The 22564-nt window shown below is 40.5% G+C and overlaps 1 protein-coding gene across 36 annotated transcripts in view; it reads right to left on the bottom strand.

The window, feature by feature from the left end:
• The window catches only part of FMN1 (formin 1), a 433671-nt gene that overhangs the window by 347092 nt on the left and 64015 nt on the right, over positions 1-22564 (bottom strand). For 2 of the 36 annotated variants that reach the window (XM_038579953.1, XM_038579958.1), the window contains one exon: positions 2856-3052. The exons of 33 other annotated variants lie outside the window; for them this stretch is intronic. In XM_038579953.1, coding sequence (XP_038435881.1) covers positions 2995-3052 — 58 coding nt within the window. In that variant the 3' untranslated portion in view covers positions 2856-2994. Of the gene's footprint in view, positions 1-2855; positions 3053-3581; positions 3761-22564 lie in introns of those variants that run through there. One more of the 36 variants, XM_038579951.1, reaches the window with a different exon arrangement.

The raw sequence follows: 22564 nt of genomic DNA, 5'->3' as shown, positions 1-22564 counted from the left end.
AATAAAAAGGATAAATCTTGAAGACATTCTGCTAAGTAAAAGAAACCAGTTACAGATACCATCTATTGATGATTCTATTTTAACGGAAATGTCCAGACAGGCAAATCGACAGAGGCAGAAGGTAACTTAGTGTTTACCTAGGGCTGGAGAGAACTGAGAAATGGTGAGTGACTGCTAATGAGAGTTGTGTTTTTAAGGAGGATAATGAAATGTTCAAAAATTGATTGTGGTGATAGTTGCACATCTCTGTGAATTTAGCAAAAACCATTGAATTATACATTTTAAATGGGTGAATTGTATGGCATATGTATTGCATCTCCATAAAGCTGTTCTGCTCTTTTTTTAAAGACCCTGTGAGTTAACCATTTCATGTAAGTTGGTAGTATTATATATTGGTGTCATTTTTTGGGAAGAACAGCACAGACAAAATATTCACATATCTTTATTTCTTATATTTCTACAAATTTAAATAAATTATTTTTTTAAGATTTTAGTTTATTTATTTGAGGAGGAGCATAAGCGGGGCAGGAAGGTTGGAGGGCAGAGGGAGAAAGAGAAGCAGACTCACTGCTTAGCATGGAGCCCAAGACCCCGAGATCATGACCTGAGTTGAAGGCAGATGCTTAATTGAGTCATCCAGGTGCCTCCTAAAGAAATTATTTAAAAGAGACAAAAAACTAGGTGTTTAAAGATGCCAACCACAGTACTTTCTATTAGTTTCAACTTGGAAACAATTTAAATGTCTAACAATGGATTTAACATTTTGATTCATCTACATGACAGAAGATAATCATCCATTAAAATCATAAAACTGTAGTTAGTAAGCTTATAGAGAAATATAAAAAGTTTCAAAAAATCATAGGTAGGTAAGGAAGTATATAAAGTATAAAATAAATGACCTTAGTCATTTAAAACACCTATCTCTAAGAAAAGAACTGACGTGGTTGGATTGTGGAAGATTTTTATTGTCATCTTTTTGTTTTCTGTAGCAGTTTTCTTATATGATCCTTTTAATTTAAAAAAATTGAATTTGTTACTGCTCCATTAAACAAGTAGTAAGCACAGCAATCCAATAAAATGAAAAGGTTCCCTGGAGATGCCTAAAGGAAGAACACTGGGTACATGTGGGGAAGAACTTCAGGCACCGGTCTTAATTTAAACTCCATCACAAAAAAACACTGATGATATCAGAGGCAACAAGGTGGTCACCAAAACTCCAGGTCAGTAAGTGACTGGCAGGTTTTTCTCCCAGTACTGGTCAAGTACATGGTAACCAGCAACCATTGCTGCTCAGTCTATACAAGCTGAAGATATTGTCCTTGTTCTAGAACTCATACCCAAAAGTTAAGTAATCACATTATCTTTAATTAATACTTAAGTAATAGGAGTATATAGACAGATGCCAAGAGTGTGGTTTTCTAGGAAGTGATGTGACAAGGGCAAGAAATGAAAGACCATTCAGAGCAGAGATCTGAGGGTTCCAGCTACTGTGTTCACACTGTCAGAAAGGCTCAGCTTCCACGTTACAGCTGCCCTCAGCAGTGTGGGTGGTCAAGGAATGAGTCAAAGGGAGAGTGGTGCTAATACAACCCTCCAATTTATTAGGTACTTTGACAAGAGAGAGTGTGTCTTTTTTCACAGTGCCTCTGCATATACAGGGGATGAAGAGACAAAATCCTTACAAGTAAAGTAGAATCAAAATGTCTAATACCCTCAAGACCTACGTACCTCTAAATACATTACATCTCAAAAGCAATGGTGTAACTCGGATGCCTTGCTCCAGAGCTTGACCTGTGTACTATGTCATCATTTGTTAATGGATCACTTACTTTCTGACATAGGGTTCCCTGAAGGGACAGCAGGCTCCTTGACATGGATTCAATCAAGTTCCATGTAGGAGTTAAGCAAAATTAGTATAGTAGAAAGTTTGAATCCTGTAATGTTTTCAACTATCCAAGTCCCTTAACCTTTAAATTAGTAGTTAATAAAAATGAAGCAAAACTGTGAAGCTGGTGAAATTTAAGATCCCTCCAATTTACCCATTAAAAAGTTTATCGTTTAATACTCATTCAAAAAGGTACATGAACCTCTATGTTCACGGCAGCATTATTTACAACAGCCAAGATAAGGAAGCAGTCTAACTTTCCACTGAAAGTGGAATGGATAAAGATGTGGTACACACAGTAGAATAAAACTCAGTCATGAGTTTTATTTTGTCATCTATAGCAACATGGATGGACCTAGAGGGTATCATGCTAAGTGTAATAAGGCAGACAAAGAAAGGCAAATACCTTATGATTTCATTTTTATGTGAAATCTAAAAAACAAAACAAATGAACAAACCCACAAACAACTAAACAACAACAATAAAGAAAGAAAAGAAAAGAAACAGACTCATAAATACAAAGAACAAACATGGCTGCCAGAGAAAAGTGGGATGGGAGATAAGTGTGAATGGGCTTAAGAGGTACAGATTTCTAGTTATAAAATAATTCATAGGGATCAGAAGTACAGCATAGGGACTATAATCAATAATCTTGTAATAACTTTGTATGGTGACAGGTGCTAACTACATCGATTATGGTGAGCACTTGTAATGTTCATAATCGTCAAATCACTATGTTGTGTACTAAAACTAACACAATACTACATGTCACCTCTATTTCAATTATTAAAAATTTATAAATAGGGACACTTGGGTGGCTGAGTGGTTGAGCATTTGCCTTTGGCTCAGGATGTGATCCCGAAGTCCTGGGAGCCTGCTTCTCCCTCTGCCTGTGTCTCTGCCTCTCTCTCTGTGTCTCTCATGAATAAATAAATAAAATCTTTTTTAAAATCTATAAATAAAAATGTTCTCAAGTTAAAAATATTTTTATTCTTCATTATTAAGTCAGAATTTTCTTACATTGAGGATTTAGAAGATATTTATGAGTAGAAGAAGAAACAGTCAGCCAAAGCCCCCATATTCAGGGATGAATACTATGTACTTTTGTTCTAGTCTTTCTTTTGTGACACAATTTCTGTTGTCATACTCCAGTCGATACCTGGGCTCCTGCAAAAAAATGGAAAAATCACCCTACATCAATACACTGAGGTCCCTTCCTCTACAGCCCACCTCATACCCCAAGTTCAATAGCGCCACTGTCTCCATTCTGTTACCCTTCTTCCCCTCCTAGACAGGATAGGATAATACCACCCCCCAACCACAAACACAGATTTACTGTCCTGCTCTGACCACTGCGGATGTGATTTCGGATGCTCCCTGTCAGAGCGGGTCCCACGGCCGGGGCAGTTCCTCCAGCCCTGATTCCTCCCAGACCATCCCCTTCTAGTTCAGGTCCCTGATGTAGCACCATATTTCAAAGAGAACTTGCTGTAATAATAAAACCCTGACCAAAAACTGCTTCTACTGTCCCTTTAATTATTCTCCTTACACTTTCACCCACAAGTGTGGCCCAACGGGTAAGCAGCCAGGGTCTGCTCCTTAGTCCAGGAATGGCTCAGGTCCCACAAGTCCAAGTCCAGGTCAAGCTCCTCCCATGTGAGCTCTCCTCAGATGGTCTCCTAAACTGGTTTCCTACCTCTTTTCTACCTTCCTGCTCTTTACATAGTTTTGTTCAGAATGTCAGCCTGGCTTCCCTCTGAAACTGCTCTGCCCTGGGCAGTCTGTAGTGATGCTCTGCAGATGATGATAGGAGGCTCCACACCCTCTGCCCAGTCCATCCCTGGTGGGTATTCCCTCTGTGAGCCCCTGCTTGTCCTAGGAGGAAGAATTAAGCAGCTCAGGACTCTAAGCAAAGTATTTTAAGAATCTGGTTGTTTTTTTTTAAAGATCTTATTTATTTATCCATGAAAGACAGAGAGAGGCAGAGACAGAGGCAGAGGGAGAAGCAGGCTCCCTGCAGGGAGCCTGATGTGGGACTGGATCCCGGGACTCCCAGGATCACGCCCTGAGCTGAAGGCAGACGCTCAACCCCTGAGCCACCCAGGTGCCCCATATCCTAAGAGTCTTAACTGCGGGGCAGTGATAGAAGAAGAAATAATTGGACTCTCACTTTCTGAACTTAAATATAAATACACAGAAAGAAAAATCTGAATGTTTGCCAAGAAATTTTCACAAAGGAGTTGAACATGCAATGTGCAATGACTAGATTTCTAGAAGCCCGTCTCTGTCACATCTGTGCCTTTTCTGGAACAAGTCACTGTTGGTTCAACCATTTGACTCATCCAGCTGCTTGTTTGTGTACACCACAAGAATACCACGCAAACGTGAGCGTCTCCTTGCCTCATAACCAAAGCACTTAAGATTTCCTTCCCCTGCCACATGATCAACAGTGCTCTTTTCTTCGGCACAGCCAGTAAAGAAAAAGGAATGGTTGCTACCATGTTTCACTTGAGCTAGAAAGTCTGTATTTCTCATTGCCTGGATGCATGAATGTATGCCCCAAATGCCCACAAAGCACCATAATTAAAAGAAAGAAAACAATCCTACTTTAAAAGATGATAAATGTAAGATCTTCGACTTCTAGAAATTATTTCATTTTTCTCCCTTATTTCACCTCTCCACGTTTGACTGGAAAGATGTAAACATCTCCATAGTTAATGTTCAGCCACCCACTGAAAAGTTTAGGGCTCAGGTCACCAAACATACCTTAGAAAGTATGTGACCTGTGCTCATCTTAAATTCAATGCATGATCAGTGTATTGATTTAACAAGTAATATTTACACTGTCATCAAAACTTCATTTAGCCATTTAATCAAAATACTGATTAAGCACCTAGTGTGCCAAGCACTGAATCATGTAAGACAAAGATAACCAAAAGAAGTCTTTGCCTTTGAGGAGTCCAGCATTCCAGAGGGAAAATGAAAAAGTAAATAAATTTCTTGTTAGTGTACAATAAAGGAGAGGAATAAGGAGCACAAGTACCTAAGGCAGTCCCAAGGGGAGTGGTTGGGATTGGCATTGGGGTCTGGGATGGGATACTTCACAGGATAAATAATACTTGATACCAGAAGAATGAATAAGAGTTAACGCAGCAAATCAGAAGAGACATGTATGCATAAAAGAACATGTGTGCTCAACAGATGGCACGTGTTTCCATATGACTAGAACGAGGGCTGCTTATGGAAGAGTCAGGCAAGGGCCAGGCGGTTAAGGACGTGCATACAGCCTTGCTAAGGAGGCTGGATTTCATCCTCAAGTCACAGAAATATTTTGATCAGAGAGAGACTTGATGTCTTGCCAGCCCTCCCTACCACCTCCTCGACCCTGCCTTTTATTTTTATTTTATTTTTTTTTTAATTTTTATTTATGATAGTCACACACAGAGAGAGAGAGAGAGAGAGAGAGAGAGGCAGAGACACAGGCAGAGGGAGAAGCAGGCTCCATGCACCGGGAGCCCGACGTGGGATTCGATCCCGGGTCTCCAGGATCGCGCCCTGGGCCAAAGGCAGGCGCCAAACCGCTGCGCCACCCAGGGATCCCTCGACCCTGCCTTTTAAATGCAAATGATTCTCCCACTAAGCCAGGAAGCAGAAGCATAGAATACCTGAAATACTGCTGTGGCCTGAACCTACAACTGCTTACCAGTTTTTCCTGCACCTATTGTTCTCTCTTATTCTTTGCCTCTCTAATCCCTAAATTATCCTCAGTTTTCATACTGCTGCTTCTGGCCATGTTTTTAGTTACCACTTAGGAGGTCCCTTCCCGCATTGCTGCTTGGTTCTTTACTCTTTGTGATCTAGTGATTTTTTTTTTTTTTTTTTTTTAAGTAGGCTTAATATCCAGCACAGGGCTTGAACTCACAACTCTGAGATCAAGACCTGAGCTGAAATCAGGAGTCAGGCACTTAACCAACTGAGCCACCCAGGCACTCGGGCGCCCCACAGCTGATGATTTTATAGACTTAACTCAGGTTACAATGGCCCTCTACCAGCAGATTCGTTTGCATTGCTCTTCATTTCCACTAGATCCTCTCACACACCTGCTTGCAATAATAGTAACACTAAATTTCTCAGGTGGCTCTGGGCTGTGTGTTCATTTTCTTAAAGACAAATATAGGAAGACATAGGAAGACTAGAGATCTAATCATAAAAAAGGCATCCCAAATTTTAGCAATGTCCCTGATGTTTGGTTAGACCCATGATCTTCCTTAGCTCTAGTCCTTGAATTCCCATCTTACAGGAAAAAAACAAAAACAATGGAGACCTAGGTTAACTTTTTTACTGGAGTTCACTTACAGAGTCTGTAAGCCAAATTTTCCATCTGTTTGGAAAAACCCTCTAGCTATTTCAAAGTATCCTTGGCTCACATTAATTCTTGTTTCACCCAAGGGAAAAACATGGGAAAATCTAGATGTGCATTCAACCTCCCACAATTAAATTACTTCTGCTCACTCTTTGGCACTCCATTCCAAACTCTCCCAGCAAAACTGCCCATGATAAAGCAGTTGTAGAAGGGAAATTCATACTGAAGTCTAAACATGGTTATAAGCTGCAAAGATAAATAATACCAGATACGATTTTTTTTTCTCACGAAAGATACACAACAGTGGGAAATGTATAGGCCTTGGAGAGTCAGAAGTGTTACTCTACACATCCATTTGAGCAGGTTCTTTGTCATAAAGTAGAGATTCCCCAAGAGTTTTGTGAGAATTGAAATATATGAAACATTTAAGGTACTTTATATAGCACTCAATAAATGGTTGTTAATCTTTTATGACCACCAATATTATTGCTATTACTATCACAATCAATGAAATATGGAGCTAAAGTCAATGACCCACTTTAAACTGAGCTAATGGATGATCCTGCAGACACTGAGAAATATTCTACTTGAAATAAAGTTAGTCTCAGATCCAGGCATGTCACTTAGATATCAAGAGGAAAGGGTAAGTATAGCATGAGGAAAAAATAAAAGGTCTAGTTTGGGGAACATTCCAGTAGTCAAAGAGGACAAGTCTAAAAAAAAAAAAAAAAAAAAAAAAAAAAGAGGACAAGTCTTTACTAGTAGAGTTTCTGGATGACTACTGCAGGAAAAACTGTTGTTTTTGTTAAAAATTTTTATTTATTTATTCATGAGAGACACAGAGAGAGAGAGAGAGAGAGAGGAGCAGGCTCCATGCAGGACTCGATCCCCAGTCTCCAGGATCACGCCCTGGGCTGAAGGCAGCACTAAACTGCTGAGCCACCCAGACTGCCCAAAATCTGTTTTAACTATTGAGTGTTGGCAAAGAACTTACTCCCCTCTACCATCTCTAAGCACTCCCCAACCCCCACTCCAAAAAGCAGAATGAAAACACATCCAGGTGCCACTGCTAGAAGCTATACGCCCTCAGATTCTGGCAATAACAACAAACATGTTTGTAATTTCCTGCCATAAAGAAGACAATGTAGAAATCCTGCATCTTTGTGAGAGTAATTTAAAATTTGAAAGTTACAGAAACCATAGGTGCATTTTGATAACTGGCATTTTGAGAAATACAGGTGCAGTGAGATTTACAAGGTACATTCATTTCTTAGAGTATTCTTACTTAACTAGGGTATGCTACTGAACAGCTTCTCCCCCACGAAAATTATTTAATCTTCACATCTGCTGTTGGAAGATCTCAACTATGGATTGAACTCAATGTTTGTTCCTTGCTCCTCAATAAATTTGTTGAGCCCACCTCAGAATAAAAACAGATACAAAAAACTAATAGATATACAGAACAAGAAATTAAAGTTAAAAAATGTTCTGCTGTGATTCCAGTAAGTAAACAACATTAATTTCTGATATGTGCTTCACCTACACCTACTAAGGAGATAGTTATCATATTGCAAACTGCATTTTTGTACCATTTTGATGAGACAGAAAGGGCACACTACTTTATCTCCTTAAAGGAAGAACCACTATAGCAAACAATGGTTGTAAAACATACTGAGGGCCATATAACAAATTAGTGGTTGACTATAAAGAAAAAAATTCAGACTTACCCTGTACTCAAATGCCTCTTCTTTATCTAGGCTAAGTTACTGGTGATGGGATGGGTAGTAGGGAAAGGGAATAATACCCTCCTCTATGTTCCTAGAAAGAAAATCTTTGTTTCCTCAAATCGAAATAATGATATGATGTGTTGTGAATTTGGACAGACTTTTTCTGATTCTGATTTTTGTCATAAAATGAAATTATATGAATTCTGAGCAAATGTGAATACATGCTCATGTGTCTCCTTAATGCTTTTAAATCTCAAAACATAGCTTACAAACTTAAAATTATTTGACTCCTTGCCCAATTCCTTCATGGGAAACTTTAGCTTCTTCTGTTTTAATTACAAGTTCCCACTAAGCAATTAAAACTTAAGGAATTCTCTTATTTGCTTTATTAATGACTTTCACCACAGTTTAATATCCAGTCTTTTTGGAACCATTGATTATACCCTCTGCAAACAAAGAGATTCTCAAAGGCATACTAAGAAGTCCATCTAAAAGTTTAGGACAAACTAGAAAAAGAAAGATTACAGCTTCAAATGAGCACCAGCAAATAGAAAGAAATGAGAGAGTAAAAAAATGTCAATGTCTCCTTTAAGGCTGTAATTAATTTATCTTACATAACTTATTCTCCTAGGTAATTTATCTAATATGAATATAAAGTTAGAAGGTGTTTACCTCCTTGCCACAAAAACTTCTTTTTTAAAAAGATTTATTTATTTATTTGAGAGAGGAAGAGAGAGAGAGAGAGTGCACGAGCAGAGGGAGGGGCAAAGGGAGAGAAGGTGGTGGGGAGCAGACTCTCTGCTGAGTAGGGAGCCCAACATGAGAGGCTCCATCCCAAGACCCTGAGATCATGACCTGAGCCAAAACGAAGAGTCCAAGAGTCAGGCTTAACTAACTGAGCCACCCAGGTGCCCCACAATAACTTGTTTAATAGGAATGAGGGACAGTTCTTATAAGAAAGAAGAAGCCATAAATTGTTCTCTCTAGCATCCCAGTAATGTCCATATTATATATTAAATGCAAAGAATATTATTTAAATAATATCCCTACTAACAGTTAAACACAACACATTTTTACCTACTTTGACTACTTTGACTAATATTTCTTGATATTAATAATAGCATTTTATTACATCAACCTATCTCTGAAGAACTATAACGAAACTGTATTTTCAAAGTACGATTAGTCACACTCATACTCCAAAGTCCTTATGATGAAAATCTCTTTAATGAAGATTATTCTTAAGCCTTCCTTTACAAAAAAAATGAATAAATACACTAATCCTTAGGGTTTTTTCAACTTAATTGAATGAATATATTAATATTAGATGGTATAATTTTTAAAATTTGAGATCAGCAGCCCTGCAACTTATAATTGGAAGACACCTGAACAAACCCATCATTTGTCAAAAAATGACCTTTCACCAAGAATTTTACTTCCATGGTTCAGCCTTAGAAAACCAGCAAAAGGATGCAAGCATGGGCTTTGGCTTTCAAGCTTACCTTCCTCTGGGGCTATTGACCTCCTGTGTCGGCACTTCCAAATCTTGGGAACTGAAATTGGCTGCCCGTGTCTGGGGTTATAGTAGTAGTAGGCACCCATGGTGCCAAAGGGTGGGGAGCCTGCGGCAAACATGGTGGATTCTCAGGACAGCTTGAGAAGAAGGAACGTGTCAAGGATGTATTTCCCTGGCTCCATCACAGGAGCCAACTGGTACAGTGCCACCTGGGAAGAGACTCTACCACACATTAATGAGTCAACCTTCCGTATGCACAGTGGGCCAGACAGGTTTCACCACTTTACAATCATATGAATGATAAAACTTTTGAAAAAAATACACAGTATTCTTTAAGAGCTTCTTTTCATTGTCTTCTTTCAGAGACTAGGGAAAGTGATCGCTTTGCTTTTCAAAAGATGTTTTCAGTTAAATACAGAAACTTAAAATTTTTTTAATTTTAATTTTTTGAATCATCTCTCAAAATCAAATCCTCCCATTCTAAAAACTAATGATTCTATTATATCTATCTTCAAAATGTGTTAGGGATTTTATTTCCAGATTTTGAAAGCCAATTTCCTTCCTTGTCCCTATAAAATGATCTCCATCACTACATTCAGTCTCAGAAGTAAACTCGGACTATGAAAAAACCACTGTATAATTATCTTAATGAGACTTTGTGTTTATGTTACATCTTTTATCTAAAGAGCTCAAAGCATTTTGCTAGCATGATCTTATTAAGCCTCATAACAACCCACTCAAGAATGTGATGGTAGGGCTTATACTATCAATTTTAATAGGTGGGGAAACTAAGAGATTAGTGATTATATGACTCAATTTGAGGTCACAATGCTAGCTGAAGGCACAGTTTGATTCAGGACTCTGAACTCTCTTTCCAAGGACATACCCAATTGACCAACAGAGAACTTCATATTGAAATGAGAATTTGTTTTCAACTCCTCAGGAAAAAAAAAAAATCTGGTTTTTATCCTAATGCTTTATAAAACATAAAAATAAGGCAAGTAAAAATTATTTTATGTTCTCAAATTATGGCACATATGCTGAAGACAGCAGATGTGCTAACTGTAGTCATCACTTTATCTTCTTCCTTATCCTTTCCAAAGACCACCACTATCTAACCATCAATGGATCAGGCCAGGCAGTGCTCACACTGTCCATACAGAATGGCTAGCCAGTGTACTTTTTCTGTGCACCAAGAGGAAAGAGATTTTCATTGCTGGCAATCCTAGACATGTTCATTGTAAGATATTCAAACAATATGGAGTTGTACAATGCAAAAGTGAAAAGATCTCACATTAGCACCTCCTGAGGTGACCCCGTTAGATGTAGAAATGGATGAATACACACATGTAGTGATACCAGACAATATTTTGCAGCTTATTCTGATTCCCTTTTCCTTTTCCAATATTTTTTGGTCAATGCTCCTTGTCAGTTCATTTATATTAACAGCAATTTCTCTTATGAACTGCAGTAAATATTCTTGTATGTTTGGCTTTAAGAGTTTTTAAACATTTCTTTTGGATCTACTTCTATCTTTTAAAAAAAATTATTTGAAAGAGAGAGCATAAACAGAAGGAGAGGGAGAAGCAGACTCATCACTGAGCAGGGAGCCTGACTTCAGGGATCAGTCCTGGAACCCTTAGATCACAACCTGAGCTGACGGCAGACTCTTAACCAACTGAGCCACTCGGGTGCCCTTGGATATACATACATTTCCTGCTTTCAAGGAGCTGACAGTATAGTCAGAACCACAGACAAAGAAAATTAAAAATGAAGAATAATACTCTGGAAGTGCAGGAAAGCGTTCCTGGAGACTTCTATAGTTAATTATACAGAGAAACAAACAGAAAAAAAAAATAAAAAAATAAGATAAATAAAATAAAAACCCACCTTGCTGGCAGAATGAATTGCAATACTTTTTTTCATGCGACACCTAAAAGGTTTTGAAAATCTTCACCAAAAAAAGAAAATAAGCTGAGAAGACTTATTCTTAATCATTCTTGTCATATTCCAATTCTATTTGTTTCTATCCCAATTTAAAATGTTATGTTTGCTAAATTCAAGTAACCAAGTAACTGTACTCTTCCATAAGAAAGTTTTTTTTAAAAAAAAATCCAGTTATTTATTAAGAATTTTCTTCCAAAAAGTACATGCCATAGTGGGAAGGGAAGGTAGTTCAGAATAGGTTGTATATTCATTTTAGATAGTGCACATTAGTCATTCTTTAAATGCTATCCCACAGCACGTTTCATGTATGCCTTATAGGCATCCTGATTGTATAAAACACAGCATGATAAATAGTCAGGATACATCCTGACATCACCTTCTAAATAGTTCCACTCAATAATCCACCAATATTAGAATCTAACAGTCACTGATGACATACAATGTGAGAAAGAGAAACCTTAATGTCTGTGTCCAATCCTTAAGTGCTGAATTAACTCATGCAGGCCTGTCCCACAAGAAGTATGCCCCTCTAAAGAGTAGAAAATTAGGGTCTTTGTCCTGATTGCTGCCATCATCTTGCTACGTAATCTGAAAGGAGAAGGAACTTCCTATATCTTACTTACTATATGTGGGGATGGTAGAAGGTTGACATAGTACAGGTTATCCAATCTTACTAAGGGACACTAAAATTTATTTAGCATATGCTACGTGCCAGACATGAACTAAAAGCTTTACAGATGTTGCTCAAAACATCCAGTTATATAGTTACCATTAATGTCACTTACAAGTGAAAAGATAGGCCAAGAGAGGTTAAACAATCCGCCCTTGCTTGCACAACTCAATGGGTTTAGACCATAGCCTTTCCACTAAGACTCAAATTTTGGAATCATCTAGGATACCTCTCTTTCTCTTAATGCCAGATGGTTAAGCTGTGTGGGTCTATTTGGACAATGTTTTTCATATCTATCCTTTTCTTTCTATCAACTTCAATCATCACCAACTGACTTTCCTTTTTCTAGTCTCTTGCCACCCTTTATGCAACTACTGTCTGGTTAATCTTCCTGCATCATTGCTAGGATCATATCACTCCTCTGCTCAAAAGTCTTCCATGGCTATTTTTGTGGTCTATTACATTAGGTAAACAGTCTTTCTGGCATTCAAACCTGGCATTCAAGGCCCCCTACAACCTAATAGTATACACATTTAATTCAATCCAAATTCCTTAAATGAATACATGACATAAAACTAATGCTGTGTGTGGCAAGTATTCCGCAAAGTTATGTCATAGCATATTAAGTGTTGATCATGTCTTCAAGAGATAAATAATAAGATCTAGAATCTGTCTATCCCAGAAGTAAAAAAAAATAAATCTAACATACCTGGGCAGGAGATGTGGTGAAGGTTGTTGGTCAAGCAAAGGTAGCTATTTAATGGGATATGTGCTTTGACACAGACTTAGATATCCAAGAGAGAAACATCCCTTCCATGACTCTCTATCCCAATATCAACATACTTCTTCCTCCATTTGGCCTTCTGGCCCCACTGAAGAAATGTGGTTAGAACTCTCTTTGTTGAAAGTGACAGAAATCCAGCTAACCTGCCTTAAGAACATGGAATTTATTAGCTCATACAACCCAAAAGTCCAAGGCATGGGCATGGCTGGATGTAGGTACTCAAGTGATATAAAGAATCTCTCTACATCTTTCAGCTTTCTTTCCCCTTGTGGAGTCAAAGTGATCTAGTACAGCTTCAGAATTATGCCCTTCTAGCTTTTGTAATCATAGCTACTAAGAAAGTGTCCCAACTGTTCTAGCGAAAGACCCAGGAACCACTCTCCACAGAATAACTTGGAAATGTGGTCACCAAGTGGTGATGTGATGTGAAATCCCATTGTCCAGTCCTAGATCACATGACTACTTCTAGATCCAGGAGATCAGCCTCATCCTTATCACAAGTAAGAAAGTGAGAGGTGGTTACTCAAAGGCAAAATAGGGTACTATTGCCAGATAAAGGACAATTAATTCCATGTGGTTTGAAAAAGCATTGAAGCCCACTGTTAAGAAGTTCTGATATATAGAAATAAGATGGGGGTAGTCAGTGGGGTGCCAGGTGGTTCAGTGGGTTAAGCCTCTGACTCTTGATTTTGGCTCAGGTCATGGCCTCAGGGTGAGATCAAGCCCCTTGCTGTTGGGCTCTGTGCTCAGTGGAGCATCTGCTGGGCAAGGGTTGGATAGAGAGGAAGCAGGAGGACGCCATGGGCAAGTGGCCCGACAGAGCAGCACAGGGTGCTCAGAAAAAATGTAGAGCCTTGAGACCCAGAGTTTGGCAGAGAAGCAAAGTGCAAGATGAAGCTACAAAGGAAGCTGGGCACAGACGGTAGAGAGTAGTGCCTATAATGTCTAATATTTTTTCAAGACAGGCCAACTCTACATCTCTTCTGACCTGCAGGGTATTTATATGATCTGTAGTCAATGTTATCATATATCAGCCTCCAAAACTCACTGAGAAAGTCCCACAAATTTAGCTGAGGATTCTTACACTTGTGCTTCTCCTGCAGTAGGCCAGAGAGAGAAAGACAAGAGGGAGGGAATAGGTTGAAGAAAGAGAGCTGCAAGTTCTGGCAGCATGCCCAGACTGGAGACAGCATAGCAGACAGGAAGACAGGGCAAAAAAAAAAAAACAAAAAAAAAAACCCAGCAGTGTAGGTTGCAAGTTAGAGCAGAAACCAGAGAAGGAGAGGAAGACAAAATTACTAGAACCACCAATCTGCAGGGCTATGAAACCTGAACTCTCCTAGATGCGCCTTCCCGGTGACTCCTTTGGCTCTGAAATTTTGGGAAGAAAAACTGATACCCATAAATAACTGTGGCCATGTAACTGCAAAGTGGGATAAATGCTTTTTTGATTAAAGGGCAGAGTGGCTTTTCTGACCAAGAAAGACTATGGCTGGCTGACTGCAAAGAGGATACATGCACAGTTACATACACAAGTCAGAGGAAAGCACAAGGTGCATGCTGCAAAAAGACACGCTGAGCATTAGGAGCTGGGTGGGGAGAGGCAGAGTCCTGCCCATTAGGAGCAAGGAGGAGATTGCCCCTCTCACCTTCCCTTGAGCAGTAAGGGGGTGAGGCTAGACCTGTTTTCCTTTATGGCTGTAATCTCAAAATAAATCAAATGGTTGGCTAGCTCATCCTTACCCAACCACAGATATCCACTAATTTTCAGTTATGCCATGGTTAATACTTCTCTGGGTTCAACTTGGATCCTAAGACCTTCCTACCAACTCAATTCTGCTTTCAGCTCAGGTCATGATGCTGGGGGTCCTGGGATCAAGCCCTGCATTGGGCTCCCTGCTCAGTGGAGAGTCTGCTTCTCCCTCTGAGCCCCTCTCCCCCCCACTTCCTGCTTGTGCTCTCTGTGCTTTCTCAAATAAGTAAATAGATAATCTTAAAAAAAAAGAAAGAAAGAAAGCCAAATGTGCAAGTGTCCTAAAAAGCTACTCAAGCAGCATAATATTTGAAATGAAAATATTTTCAACCCAGCTCCATTCCAACCAAAGCCTCCTTCTCATCTATTTGACCAAAAATAGAGCCAGTGCCACTCCCCACCCCCGGAAGTAAAACTTCCTCCTCAGAGGCTATCCCCAGCCCAAGCTGTGACTTCAGAAAGGTTTTGTGGTAGTGGTGTTGATGCAGACAGCGATGCCACAGCCACTAGCAGGGTCTGTGGAGAAGTAGGTGCAACAAATCCAAGGCCCTATCCCTAGGTCTCCCTGAAGGGCAACAAGGAGCTGTGCACTGAGGGATCCCATGCCTCTGCTCATTCTAGACGAGAGTTTGGAGACAGAAGGGGAAAAGGCAGCAACAGGACACGAGGCAGACAGAGACAATGGGAGGCAGAGATGGAGGTCTTGGCAGAATGCCCAGCCATGGAGGCAGGTCTGCAGACAGGAAGAAAAGACAGTAAGTGAGATGTAGGCTGCGGGCTTGTTGGAACAGAAACCAGGAATAAGGCAGGAATAAGGCAGAGGAGAGCACAGTGATGGGATGAGCAGAGAGGCCTGTCTGAAGCAGGATGGGGAAACCGGGAAAGCAAGCACCCGGACCTGAAAAAGGAGAGTAAAGAGCAGATTTGTAAACGACCAAGGAACATAATTCCTAACACCCTCAGAGAAAGGCAATCAGAAGCCGATCAGCTGAAAATTTGGCCATGACCATTGCTTAGATAAAAGCAGCAATGAGGGCTCTAATTCCTGAAGGATCCTAAAGATTCACTGGCCTCTATCTGTGCTCTCACAGCTCACCATTTGTTGGTCAGTGAAATTACTCTTTCCAAATCCTAACGGGAGAATTTACATTCCCAGGACGTTTCAAGGCCCAGGCATAAGGTACCTCACAGAAGGTATCGTGGTCATTACCCTGAGACATCATATTTTATGTAAAGACAATTTTCAAGCTCAAGTAACCCAACTCCCAGTGAGAAAAGCAGTTAGGCAACACCAGAACACAATTAGCTACCAGAATTTTGGAGCAAGAAGTGAAATCGTTCAGTGAAATCTGGAAATTCTAGGCTATTAACAAATGTCTTAAATATAAAAAATCTGTCTTTTTTTTTAACAAGAAAAGATTAGTAAATAGCTAATCTTAACTCAGCTGAAATAAATCTAATCTTAACTGAGCTAAAATAAATCTGAGGCTGGACTAGCAGTGTGCCCAAATAACCAAGGGAGATTTTAGAGCTTTGTCAATACCTGAGCCCTCTCTTATTACAAAAGTGAAATATTTCCTATTTCTAACATACCTTTGAAATGACAGGTTGAACTGGCATTTTCTGATGTCTACTTCATGGCATGCATTATATTAGACACCCCCATATGCATGACCTCACCCAGTGTCACAACCACCTACTGCAGTAGGTGTTATTATCCCAGTTTGACAGACGAGGAGACTGATGTCAGGGGTGGCCATGCAGTTGGGCACTGGCAGAGCCAAGGTACGGGCCCAGAGCTTTGACTCCCAGTCTGGTGCATTCTGTAAGATACCAGACTGTCTTTGTTATTCAGACCTCTGGCTGGAAAGGAGTGGACGGATATCCCAAAGGTAGGATGCGAGAATGTAAATATCTTCTTATTCATCTACAAGCACATCAAATACTTCACAATCAAAATATGTAAAGAGTAATGTAATGGACGGAATTGTGTTCCTCTAAAATCCATATGTTGAAGCCCTAACCCCCAGTACCTCAGAATATGACTGCATGCGGAGATAGGGCCTTTAAAAAAAGTTCTTAAGTTTATTTTTTTAAGTTTATTTATTTGCTTGTTTATTTAAGTCATCTCTACACCCAACGTGGAGTGCAAACTCATGACCCTGAGATGAAGAGTCGCATGCTCTTCCAACTGAGCCAGCCGGGCACCCCAAGATGCAATTCAGTTTAAATGAGGCCATTTGGATGGGCCCTTATCTATCTGGTTGATATTTTTACATAGAGGGATTAAGACACACCATGGGTATACGAGTGCAGAGAGAGGCGACGGTATGAAAAGGCAACAAGAGGGCAGCCATCCGAGCTGAGAAGAGAAGGCACAGAGGAGGTGCTGGCACCTTGATCATAGACTTCCTGTCTCCAGAACTGTGAGAGAAATCAATATCTGCTGTTTAGGCTGTGCAGGCTGTGGTAATTCCTTATAGTCACCTGAGCAGCCTAATACAAGTCCTGACAGACTAATACAAGGTGCCAAGTACTACACTGAGTGCAAGAATGTTACAGTAAGTCAGACAGGGCCTCTTTTCTCAAGAGTTTGCAGTCTTGTAGAAGAGATTTGGAAGCAAAAAAGCAATTAGAATATGGCACGGTAAGTGCTGCAAAAAGGTAAGTGCAGAGCACTATGGGGCACACAAGAAGAAAAGACTGCAGGGAGCTCGATGTGGGGCTCGATCCCAGGACCCTGAGATCAAGACCTGAGTCAAAGGCAGACAGACACTTAACCAACTGAGCGACCCAGGCATCCCAGGCAGTTTTTATTTAGTTGTTTTAAAAATAATTCAAAGCAAATAAGTTTGCTTCCAAGGGTTTCTGTAATGATAGGTATATGTAAATTTTCCATAATGAAATATATTAGTTGTTTTAAAAATAATTCAAAGCAAATAAGTTTGCTTCCAAGGGTTTCTGTAATGATAGGTATATGTAAAATTTCCATAATGAAATATATAAGAATATATGTCATGTCAAATGAATTTTTTCTAAAAGAGAAGAAGATATTTATTCTAGAAGGCTTAGAAAGTTATCTGATTCTTTCTACCATGCTGTCGTTCTTCCAGTATTTGCAATGACGGTTGGTCGAAAAGAGCAAACAAGATATCTGTAAAAATAGTATAAATTATAAAGAAGTTGTAATTTGATGAGGATGAAGATGGTTACTGTTTTTATGGACTTATATGGTGCTCTCTCTGAACAAATCAATGTTGTTGAAGATGGAAATAGGTTTTGAAAAATCTCTAATCACAACTGACCTTCAGTATATTTGTTCACCATGGGTCACATTCAGGTTGGCTCCTATGGGGCAGGGATCACATCACCGTATATTCCATGTGATTTCTCATAGATTGTGAACAGAATACACAAGGGCAAGTCCTCACCTCAAGAGGTATCCTTCACGCACACATCTATCAGCATGAGTTTTATAGAGGCAGACGCTAATATCACTACAGGCAACTGCCTGGGTGGCCACTGGGTCAGGGCATCAGGGAATTGATGAAGGTGGCAGCCAAGAGCATAGAAAAGTAGGGGAAATGCAGTCAACACTTACTAGAAATAGGCCCTCTGGGGGTCCTCCATCTCAAGTTACAGAAATGCCTCACCCGCCACTAAGTGTTGCTTAAATAATATGTGAGAAAAGTTCTTTCAGATCGTGGGAGAAAGATACAGATTAAATGAAGCCTGTTATCAAGGCTGCCTAGACCTGCCTAGACCCTCTCTATAAGAATAGAAAAAAAAAAAAAAAAAAAAAAGAATGGAAATAAAGACATCCGGGTCCTAGGAAGAGCCCTGGAATGCCCTATGCCACCCAGGGCAATCCTTCAGACCAGTTAGCAAGGGATCAGAAATAATATTTTCCACAGCTGGGTCAGAAGGAAGTCAAGGATTTTCTTTTTCTTCTTTTCTTCATCTCCACCGTCAACTCTCTAACTCCCAAGCTGGCTCCTCCTTCTCGCTCTTGCTATCCCTCCCCCCTTTCCTGGCTGTATATGCTTGTCTCAATTCCAATGGTCCAAAATATGACCAGCTGGATATTTTCAATAAAGCAGCACTTCTCCAAAATTATTCTAAGAGCTTCCATTTCTCTGGCTGAGACTATAACAAAGTTTTCCTCCCTGTGCTTACATGCTTTACAGAAGAAATGGGTATTTCATTTTTTCTTGGGATTATCTTGTGACCCACTGTAGCCTGTGACCTTAACTGGAGATGAAAGAGTCAGCTGATCTTTCCCAGACCTCAGTACATGGCTTCAGGCTTCGTGCATGCAGAAGCCACCTGAGAGCAGCAGGGTGCCAACGGGAGATGTTATAGTTCTTCCTAATGGAGCTCACTTTATGCCACTTGGAGAAGGAGCCCTCGCCCAGGACTGGCATGACATCATGCTATATTACACCCAGGCTACTTACCACACCTAAGAGCAGAGGATAAAACTACAGGAACATCCAAACCAGCAGCTTCCTAGCCAATCATCCCTCTTGGCACAGCATCAACCTATAAAGAGTGGCTGGGGCCCCCGATGATCTGTCTCCTAGGAATACTTTCAATTTCCCTTGCTAATTCCAAGCAGCCCAGCCACCTCAGCTCTTCCACCACCACCTCCAGCTCCTCCCACATGATATCTTGTCCAGACTTGCATCTCTTTCACTACACTCTCTATATTTAAAAACAACAACAACAAAACAACAACAAAAAACCTGGAGGAGGATGGGGGGGCGGGGGGGGGGGGGGTGGGGTGGTCTGTGAGCACACAACTCCCTCTACTGGACAAAACACAAAGAAACACACCCGTCTGGGAAAGAACCACAGAATTCTTCGTCTGCAACACGGAATTCATGGGCCTCACTTGACAGTACAGGAGAAAGCTGAGCCTAGTGACAGTCAACAGTCACAAAGCAAACTGGAGGCAGAGCACCACGTCCCTTTGCCTCCCGTGTTAGGTGCCGTCATCATGCAGAACTACTTGCACACTTCACAAGCACAACTCTAAAGAGGATTATGCAACTGAATTCATAGGAGCCCTTAAGTTCCGAGTTAAAACACTCTCCAAGGCACAGCCATTGATGGAGAAGCACATTGTTAGTTGAAAGAGCCTCAGATGGGGAGTCAGAGCACCTGGCCTCTAGACTCAGTTCCAGCACTTACCAACCTCTGAGTGTGGGCAACACACTAAGACTCTCTAGGCTTCTCTGTGATCACATAAAGTGAAAGACTCAGAACAGATGATTTCTAAGGGGGCCCGCCTCTCACTATGTGGACCCATGAAGTCTACAATTGCAAACGAGTTGGCGAAAGAACACACACAGGATCACAGCTTTGTGGAGGAAAGTGCATCGCCCAGAATGCTGGAGACCTTGTCCTCATCCTGGCTCTGGTACCAACTAGCTACTTGACCTTAGACAAGTGCCTTCCTCTCCCTGGAACTCTGTGCTAGGAATACAGATGAAGCTAGATGATCTTCTTATTAGGAAGATTATACCTTCTCTATCCCTAATTTTCTATAATTATGAGTAATAATAACTGAGTATTGATGCCTTCTTCAAAGGATCCTAAAACCACAGAGGCATGTTCACACATCTTTGAGGCAAAGAAGGGAGCCCATTAACCTTTCCATGTGTTTTACGATAAATATAACTAAGGGTACATACACCAGACAATTTGCTTGGGTTCAGAAGAACACAGGTAGATTGTGTTTACTTCCAATCTATGCAGCAGACAAGACAATAGTTCAAGGGGCTACCACCAAACCACAAAGCTTTGTGAACTATACAACAAAACAGCCAGGAAACCACTGCTTTCTATGGAATAATAAGTTGACCGAATGAACTATCAAGTTTGATCATTAATTCCACTAATTTTAAATGGAGTTATAGGAATTGACATAAAGCTTAAAAGAAGCAAACCAAACAATGGCAAGGTTGTTTCCTAATGGCCCAAGGATGGCTCTGGAAGCAGCATAGATGGGGATCACTGAGCTGATAGGTCCAGCCTACCTCCTCCCAAACTACCCAGTAAATGACAATCTATATTTAAAAAGTGTGCTTGCCATGAAAAACACTGTTTCAAAACAAGTTCTCCAGTTGCATCATGACCCCACCTTGTACCTGGCTGTCTGGATTTGCTGCAGACATTAGGAAAATAGCAGTGGATAGTGACAGCTTCACAACCAACTGTTGGGCTGTCAGCCACAAGGTTAAATGCAAAGGCACTGAAAGGAAACAGAAAACTATGACCCTGGGAGAGTTGATTAATCTTTCTTGGCTTTTCTTTGAAAAAAAAATCTTTAAAAAAATGCATCTGAGCCACAGTGTTTTGCAGTTAAAACAAAGCCTACATTTGAAACACTTTGTTTGTTGATTTTCTCCCTTCAGATTACCTTCCAATGCCTCTCCTTCTTCCTTGGTTCCCCAGGGAAATTTTGTGAAAGTATTAAAATTCAAATGATGTGCTGTTTGATCCACACACAACAAAACCAAGAAGCATGCAAGATGTTAAACCACTGTTTGGGGCCCTGGTCCCAGAAGTCGGTCTACATATTTTTCTTCAAAAGGCAGTGTAATATGTTGAGAGCCTTTGGAATCTCACCCCCTCTCTTTTGTAAAGATATGTCCCTGAAAATAAAAAGAAGACTGATTTTTAAATGTTGGTACCAACTGAACAACAGTGGGAAGATCTCAAAATAAGATAAGCCAGAGCACAGAATAACCCAGTTAGAGAAGAGAATGTCTGCTCTGTCCATCTGCCTTCCCTAGCGCTTCTTCTTGCTGGCACCAAGTAGGAAAGATCCCTTTCGCACCTGACATAAGTATGCACTGTCCTTCTGAAATGTGAGAAAAGCAACCCCCTGAAGATTAAGGAGGCCTCTTGGCAGGAGAAAAGCTGGAAAAACCAAAAGCCTAGCAGGCAAGGCCTATGGTAAGAAGTGACTCTCTCCATGGGGTGCTAGTGCAATAGTTAGGTCACTTCCTCAAGGTTATGCAAGATTATTAAAATATATTACTTAAGGGGCACCTGAGTGGTTCAGTTGGTTAAGCATCTGCCCTCAGCCCAGGTCACCATCCCAGGGTCCTGGGACCGTGTCCCACACTGGGTTCTCTCTTTAGTGGGGATCCTGCTCTATGTGAGCACTCTTGCTCTCTCTCTCAAATAAATAAAATCTTTAAAAATATATATTACTTAAGACTGGATGGAATATCATTGGGCATTATATATCAATACTAAGATTCCGATTCTTTGGACCATAAAACTATGGGACAGACTCTGGCGGCTGTCTCTGACCTGCTTTCAGCTTTGTTTCTTCCCATCACACATGTGCCTGGCTAACATAGTATAGAACTTACAGATGACTTGATATTTTGGTCCTCACCTCTCTAGAATGGGATTGGTTTTTTTTTTTTTTTTTTTTTTTTTTTTTTGTCTGTCACTGCTGCGACCACTATCCACTATACCTAGAACAGTATTGAATACATGACAAGTGCTCAATAAATACTGCTGAATGAAGGATTTCTGAGTGCCTTGCAGATAAAAAACAAAATGATCATAATGCCTGCTGTGCTTATGGTCACCACACAGAGAGAGGTCATGGCCACAGAGCACATGGCAATGTGGTAAAACAGGAAGGATAGGTGGTTCTTCAAAGTCTTCTGCCTGCTATTTTCCTAGTGAGTCACCCTCTTTGCCTCTTAGCTCCATCCTTAGTTGAGTGGAACTGGACTCTGCCTCAAGGACAGAACTGATTGGAATCACACACAAGGGCACCTGGGGGGCTCAGTGGTTAAGCATCTTCCTTCAGCTCAGGTCATGATCCTGGGGTCCTGGGATAGAGTCCTGCATCAGGCTTCCCTCGGGGAACCTGCTTCTCTCTCAGCCTA

Source organism: Canis lupus, chromosome 30 (genome assembly GCF_011100685.1).
Source record: "Canis lupus familiaris isolate Mischka breed German Shepherd chromosome 30, alternate assembly UU_Cfam_GSD_1.0, whole genome shotgun sequence".
NCBI classification, from domain to species: Eukaryota; Metazoa; Chordata; class Mammalia; order Carnivora; family Canidae; genus Canis; species Canis lupus.
Note: the sequence above shows the minus strand (reverse complement) of the source record. Positions and strands in the feature narration are given on the sequence as shown.